Below are 6,867 nucleotides of genomic sequence, written 5' to 3'. Positions count from 1 at the left end.
GGGGTCCTGCCGGGTTGCGATCGCCCCGAGGGGCTGGGCGGAGCGCTGGCGCCCTCTGGTGGCCAGAGCGAGGGTGCGGCAAGGGACTGACCGAGGAGGCGAAAAATGAGGTGCAGCTCCTCCTTGACCGCCGAGCCGGGAAAGAGCGGCCTCCCTGTGGCCATCTCGTAGTGGATGCAACCCACGCCCCTGCGGGGAGCAAGGAGAGGCGGGGTGTCAGGGAGGAGCGGCCGCCCTTCCTAGGGCTGCTCCATCCGGGTACCGAGGACGGCCCCCCACACCGGACTTCTCCCTCTCCCGCTGGGCTGGGGGTCTGCATGCCCGGGGCCGGCAAGAATAGAGGCCCACACCCTGGTCTCCTAGGAAGCCCTTGGCACGGGCACAGGGAGCATTCAGCAGAAATCTAAACTTTAGCTTCAAATTTGGACTGGTTTTCCTTTTTTATGCCAAGTCACGAATTTGTTAATTTTAAAGTAAAAATAAGTATTCCTTCCAAAATTACCAGGAGAACTGATGCTTGGGGGAAACTCATCATGTTTACTGTAGGGAGGGACCCCCAGTACCCTCAGGTAACCTGCAAGCCCCCAATTCAGAAGTACGGGCACGGAGGTGCTATTTCAGATGCAGGAACCCTAATAATCTACTGCAGACTGATGTTTTAGCATCCACAAAGGCACCCGCCCACGCGGCTTCTACTCAAGGAGGCCGGTGGTTCTTTCCGGAGTCTAAGCGGGCGGGGTCCCCGGCTCCCCTCAGTCACACTCACCACATATCGATGGGCGTGGAGTACTCCGTGGACCCCAGCAGCACGTCGGGGGGCCTGTACCACAGGGTCACCACCTCATTGGAGTAGGTCTTTGTGGGCACAGACTTGGCCCGGGCCAGGCCTGGGGACAGCGACTCCCTGAACCTTTGCTCACAGGGTTGACTGCAAAACCCTCCCCGTGGCACCCACATCCTGGGGTGGCGGGCGCCCCAGTGAGTCGGACCCCACGCCGCCCTGGCCTCACCGAAGTCGGCCAGCTTCAGCTCGCCTCTCTCGTTGATGAGCAGGTTCTGGGGTTTCAGGTCCCGGTGCAGGATCTTGCGCCGGTGGCAGTAGGCCAGGCCCCGGAGCAGCTGGAACATGAAAATCTGGGGAGCCGGGGAGAGAGAGAAGTAGAAGGGGGGAGACTGTCCTCCTGGGAGCCTGGAGCCTCTGCCTCAAGATGGGGAGGAAATGGGACGGGGGCCGTCAACACAAGTCCCTGGGGTGCCTGCCTGGCTCCTACCCACCCCACGCCCATCCTGGGCCCTGTACATGAGGGATCCCAGCCAGAGCGGGGCCCAGGTGCGTGGAAGAGGCAGAGACAGTGCAGGAAGCGAGTCCCCAAGTTGGAGTGTGTCGTGTCGGGTGGAGCGGGGCAGGAAGCCGCCCCAGTGGGGCAGGTGCACTTCCTTCTTTAACAAACTCCAGAAGTCTCTCCCCCTGCATCCCGGCAGGCAGCACAGGCGCCAGCTGACAGTGCGACACTGACGCTCGGTGTTAGAGCCAGGCTTTCCGGCCGGACTGTGGCGGATGGCTTCTGTCTCTGCTCTGGGCAAGGTGCCCCTCCCAGGTCCTGGGCTCACTGCATGGCAGTGCCCTATCCCTCTCCAGCACGTGAAGCGCTGAGCGTGCTCAGAGCCCAGGGTCCCCAGCACGAAGGGCCCAGGCTACCCGGAGTCAGGAAGGACGGGGTGCAGCCTTGGAGGCCCTTACCTTGACATTGTGCATACTCATGAGGTTTCCACAGTGGTCCAAATATTGCTTCAGGTCACTGTCCTGCGACACGGGGCCTGGCTCAGTGCACCATAAGGAGAGGAAGCCCCTCCCTGGGCAGGGCCCAAGCCCCCGGCTCTTAGTTACTGCTGGGCCTGAGCCCTTGGTCCGTCCCTGCCCAGGAGCATCTGAAAGCCTGAATCTAGAACAAGATTCAGGGCTAGCTCCCCATCTCCTATTCCCTCATCCCCCCACCCCATCACCCCGGCCACAGGTGGGAGAGGCCACCAGCCTCGGCCTGGCTCACCAGGTACTCAAACACCAGCGTGAGGGACCGGTCTGTGTGGACGAGGTCATGCAGGGTCACGATGTTGGCATGTTTCAGGTTCCTCAGAAGCGACACTGGGGAGACAGGCCTGCCTGAGGCCCTACGTCCTTTTCCCCCAGGCTCCCACTAGGACGCAGGCTGCTGAGCCTCCCCCAACGCCTCTGGGGAGTGTGGGTCCCAGGCCACCGTATGTACCCTCTCGGATGGCAGTGCAGGGCGCACCCTCCTCATGCTCCAGCCGGATCTCCTTCAGGGCCACCAGGTTCTCTGTCAGCTTGCTGCGCCCCTTGAAGACGGTGGCGTAGGTGCCCTGGGTGGGAGAATCCACCTGTCAGCCCTTGGGTGCTGCTCTCTTCGGCCCAGAGTCCCCCCTCTGGTGCTTGGGCTGGGCCCTTTATCACGAGGGCTTTGCTTTTCGTGAAATTCTGTTTCCCCCAAAGTCCATTTCCTCTGTGAAGAGCCCTTAATAGCTTCCGGGTCAAAATGCACTGCTCCTTCCTCTGGCCCTGGACACCCTCCGTTACGCTGCCAGTGTCAATTTCCTCATGTGACACTGTCTCCTCCTTGGGAAAGGGCCTTCCTCCTCCTGTGAACCTGAGCCTGCCCAGGCCTCTGACACACAGCCCGACACAGTGCTGCAGAATCAGCTTAGTGACACGGCCCTTGCTTGTGCCAGGAGCTAAGTGCTTATCATGTACCCTTAAAATTAGTCCTGTTCGACAGAGGAGGGACTTGAGGCACAGAGAGAGGTCAAGTAACTTGCCCAAGGTCACAGAGCCAATGGTAGACTTGGGGTTTCAATCCAGGTGGTGAGTACTCGGGAACAGAGACTGGATTGTGCCCAGGACCTATGGGCTGCTCTGTCCTCCAGTCCTGCTCAGGACCAGGGCCCCAGCCACACTTGCTAAAGGCTAGGCCAGGCTTCGTGGCTGAGGGGGCGTGCCCCCTCTGGAGGGGGGACCGTGGGGAGGACCCGTGTCTGTCGCTGGAGGGGACACCCCAGCCCTTACCTCCCCCAGCTTGTCCAGCTTCACATACGTTTCCAGTTTCCCAAAGCCGATGTCTGACTGGAGGAAGATAGGCTGCTGTGAGATCCGAGGCCCCAGAGCCCCCACCCTGCAGCCTCTGGGACGGATGGGAACGAGACCCCCGGTGGTGCAGAGAGCACCTCAGACTCTTTCCCTCCACCCCATGACAGCAGAGTGATGCCTCCTGCCTGTGACCATCAGGGCTGTGTGGCTGCCCTGCTCCCATCGGTCTTGCTCGCATCGCTAGCTCCACCCGGCAGACGCGGTGTCTTTTTCTCCGTCACACGGTGTCTGTTTGGAAGCCACTTCTCGGTGCCTCCCAGCAGCACACCCTTCCTTCTAGCTGAGGAGCCAGCTCTCAACAGGGAGAGCAGCCAGAGGCTCCGCCCAGAGAGGCTGATTCTGCGGGGGCCTGGACTAGGCCCAGGGTCTTTGTTTTGTAAGATGCTCAAAAAAATGGCTAAGACTGGGGAGCACAGGCCAGCTGTGCTCAGAGCCGCTTAGAACTCAGCTCCTTTGGGAACCTGTAGCAAATGCCTGTGTTGGTCTTCAAGCACTGCGGCCAGCAGGTGGCGCCAGAGGCCCAGAGAGCTTTCTGAAAACCACTATGGGCCTCAGCTGGCCAAGCTGGGCCAGGCCAGGCCAGGGAGACGGGCTGTACCCTAATGATTTCTGACCTTCTTGGGACTCACCAGGGAGGCTCGGCGGGACATGCGGCTGAGGGGCCTGGGCAGGTCTGGGCTCTCTAGCTGTAGCTTCTGCAGGAACTCCTGCGGCAGGCGGATGTCCATGGGCAGGGAGAGCCTCTTGCTGATGTCCTGCAGTGGCAGAGGGACACGGCGCTGGCTCCCAGGGGGCTGCGGGCCCGCACTCTCGCTCTGGGTCTCGCTTTCCCTGTAGAGCAACTGCAGCAGGGCCAGCTCCCAGGCTGGGACCCAGGCTCACAGCCGCTTTGGGGGTGTCCCAGAGACACGGGGGACCACCTGGGGTTGCTATGTGACCTCAGGGGGTTCTTTCCCCTCAGGACCACAGCATCACCACCTGTGCAGAGGGAGAACCTACATCTCCTGCCCTCACAGATACTGGAGTTCTGGGAGCTTATTTTCCATGTTCTTGGCACACGTATACGGGGCAAAGAACAATAGTCATGTTGTTCCACCTTTGCCATGTTCCAGGAATGTCTGGAGCACTTGGCATATATTAACCCATTTACTCCTCACCTAGACCGCCCTAAGGACAGGGAGACTGGAGAACACAGGTTGAGTGCATCGCTAATGTCACAGAGCTAAGGAACAGCACAGCTGGGATTCAAACCCAAAGTCTGGCTCCGAAACAGCTCCCCACACCTCTGCACGTTGTGCAGGACCAGGAAGGAAGGGAAGCCCTCACCTCCATGGAGAAGCGGCGCTGGCTCTGCGGTCGCCGGTACTGCATGCTGGGGGACAGTCTCCCAGGATCCTCCCCGCCATCTGTGGGGGAGAAGGCGCTGGGCTCCAGGGCCGGGTCTGTGCCGAGGGGACCGAGCTGCAGGTCTGAGTGGGACAGGAAGCAGCAGTCAGCTCCCGTCCCTGCCAACCTGCCCGGGCCCCTGAACCCCCACCCTCCTCCCAGGCTCTGCGGTGGGGGCCCGGAGGGCAGGTGGGACGGTCTGTCTGCCTGTCTGTCGGTCGGCCGGGCCTCACCCTCGTTCCTCTGGTTGTGGAGCTGGTTGAACTGCTCCGTGAACTCAGCCAAAGACTCCTCAATGGTCTCCGTGCGGGGCACCGACAGTGAGAACCGACGCTTAAAGTTCTTCATCTTGTTCATGATTGTCAGGGGCCAGCACTGGGGTCCTGGGACGGATGGAAGAGAAGCACAAGGTGATGCCCAGCTGTACCCCAGCTGTGAACGCAGGATCCCCTCTTCTCATCCAGTCTGCTGTCCTGCATGCTGCAAAACTTGCCTCGTCCTTTTTGGACTCGGGGTGCAAACCAGGAGCTCTCCCGCTGAGCCACCCCCCCACCTTTGTATTTTGAGACTCGATCCCCCTGTGCCCAGTCTGATCTAAACCCTCTAACCCCGCTTCAGCCTCTTGAATGGTTATGACAGGCGCATGCCGCTGCACCCGGGGCTGTCAGCACACTCCGAGTGCTTTGAGGTGGTACCCAACCGACTTCCTGTGCCCTCAAAGCCCCTTCTCCTGGGGAGTCCGTCAGGACCTGCATCCACTGGAACCTGAAGGTCAGGGGTCCCCAGGACTGGCTGCTCTGCGACACCTTGTAAGCGTGTGAACCAGTCAGCAGCCGGGGAGCCTTCCTGGTCCGTGAGCCTCACATGGACAAGCCCTTCACACACAATCTGGTACCAGCCCCCTGTGGGCCGCACAAAGGCCCACGCCCCACGCCTGCCTACCCGTGGAGGGAAGGCCCGCCTCCTTCCTGGCTGTCCCCACACACCTGCAGCCCACTCCGGGAGGATGCTCAGCCCTGCTGCTGGCCAGCACCTGGTTGCCAAGGAATCGGGGCCCCTCCCGAATCCTCCTGGTTTAAGGGATTATGGGTCAGTAACAAGTTTGCTTTGTTAATGATCATGTCCTTGTGTCCTCAGCCGGCCTGGAAAGGGTCCCCTCCTTGGCCCTGCGAGTTCCTGGCCACCCCCACACTTTGGCCACCTGGGCCCAGGCTGGTGCCTCTCGGCGTTGAGCTCAAATGGCTGCGGCCAGCCAGGGAGCTCTGCAGGCTGGCTCAGTGCAACACATCAAGGGCTGAGCACCTACTGGCTGAGGCACGGGCTCACAGGTGTGTAAAGCATGGTCCCTGTCCGTATGGAGTTCAGCCCCCACTCCCCCCAGACAATCCTGGCCCCCCATCCATGCCCCCTTTTCTCCAGCCAGCTTCAGCCGCTGCCTGGGCCCTGTGTGCAGATGTGCAGACAGGAAGCTCAGACGGGCCCTACCCAGTAGGTCCCCTCTCCCAGCAGGCAGGACGGCAGCATCCACAGTACATATCAGTTGTGTTCAAAGTCGCTGAACATAAGCGTCCAGCACTGCAATGGGAAATTCAGACTCCTGGGTTTCGCCCTTAGCTTCTGGAACTGAGCTCTCCTCTCTCACCCGTGCTGCGTGGGGATCACACACACCCAGGACCTGCCTGGACCATGCCAGGCAAGGAAAACGCTAAGCTGCCCAGGCCAGCCTCAATCCTGTGAGCCTCCTGCCTTGGTCCCTGGAGTAGCTGAGGTTTTACCGTCACAGTGCCCAGGGGAAAGTGCAGTCTTCAGCAGCATTTCCCTCGGCCTGTACTTGGAGCCGAGGCAGGGAAGCATTTTGGGTGCAGGGAAGGGATCATTATCCACCCGGCTTCCAACTGTGCTCTGAGCTGAGGCAGGAAAGGACAGGGGCGGGAGGGAAGGAGGCCAGGGAGCAGCAGCCCCCGGGAGAGGAGCCTTCTCTGCCCTCGAAGCAACACATTGGCGCTGCACAGACTGGTGCCCTGGCCCCATCCCAGTTACCCTGGGATGGGCGCTTGGCTCCCGGGGGGCTCTGCTGGCCGAGAGGGACCAGCACACCCCTCTCCCCAAACAGGGCTTCCACACTAAGCCGTCCTGCAGCCTGGCCTTCAAGGGGTGGCCAGGGAGTTTCGTTTGCGGCTCAGGAAATCCACTGGGAGCTGCGGGGAATCTGGCTTTAGTGCAGGGGAGGGGAGCTCCTCCAAAGCTGTGGGGAGGGAGGCCCAGATTTCTGCAGGACAGAAGCCAGCCCCTCCAGCTTCATTTACCAGCTCAGGGGGCCT

General features: G+C 61.1%; 1 protein-coding gene across 3 annotated transcripts in view; it reads right to left on the bottom strand.

The window, feature by feature from the left end:
* Positions 1 to 5,904, bottom strand: part of Cdk18 (cyclin dependent kinase 18) — an 11,285-nt gene extending 5,381 nt beyond the window's left edge. The window contains exons 1-11 of one of the 3 annotated variants that reach the window (XM_033762220.1): positions 5,533 to 5,904; positions 4,780 to 4,929; positions 4,487 to 4,566; positions 3,790 to 3,915; positions 3,080 to 3,136; positions 2,265 to 2,379; positions 2,049 to 2,143; positions 1,742 to 1,804; positions 1,011 to 1,134; positions 767 to 887; positions 91 to 189 (exon numbers count right to left, since the gene is read on the bottom strand). In XM_033762220.1, coding sequence (XP_033618111.1) covers positions 91 to 189; positions 767 to 887; positions 1,011 to 1,134; positions 1,742 to 1,804; positions 2,049 to 2,143; positions 2,265 to 2,379; positions 3,080 to 3,136; positions 3,790 to 3,915; positions 4,487 to 4,566; positions 4,780 to 4,903 — 1,004 coding nt within the window. In that variant the 5' untranslated portion in view covers positions 4,904 to 4,929; positions 5,533 to 5,904. Of the gene's footprint in view, positions 1 to 90; positions 190 to 766; positions 888 to 1,010; positions 1,135 to 1,741; positions 1,805 to 2,048; positions 2,144 to 2,264; positions 2,380 to 3,079; positions 3,137 to 3,789; positions 3,916 to 4,486; positions 4,630 to 4,779; positions 4,930 to 5,532 lie in introns of all 3 variants that reach the window. The other 2 variants (XM_033762219.1, XM_033762218.1) reach the window with 2 other exon arrangements.
* Positions 5,905 to 6,867: the final 963 nt, after the last annotated feature.

This window comes from Fukomys damarensis, unplaced genomic scaffold (genome assembly GCF_012274545.1).
Source record: "Fukomys damarensis isolate Sample0158 unplaced genomic scaffold, DMR_v1.0_HiC HiC_scaffold_11, whole genome shotgun sequence".
Lineage (NCBI taxonomy): Eukaryota > Metazoa > Chordata > Mammalia > Rodentia > Bathyergidae > Fukomys > Fukomys damarensis.
Note: the sequence above shows the minus strand (reverse complement) of the source record. Positions and strands in the feature narration are given on the sequence as shown.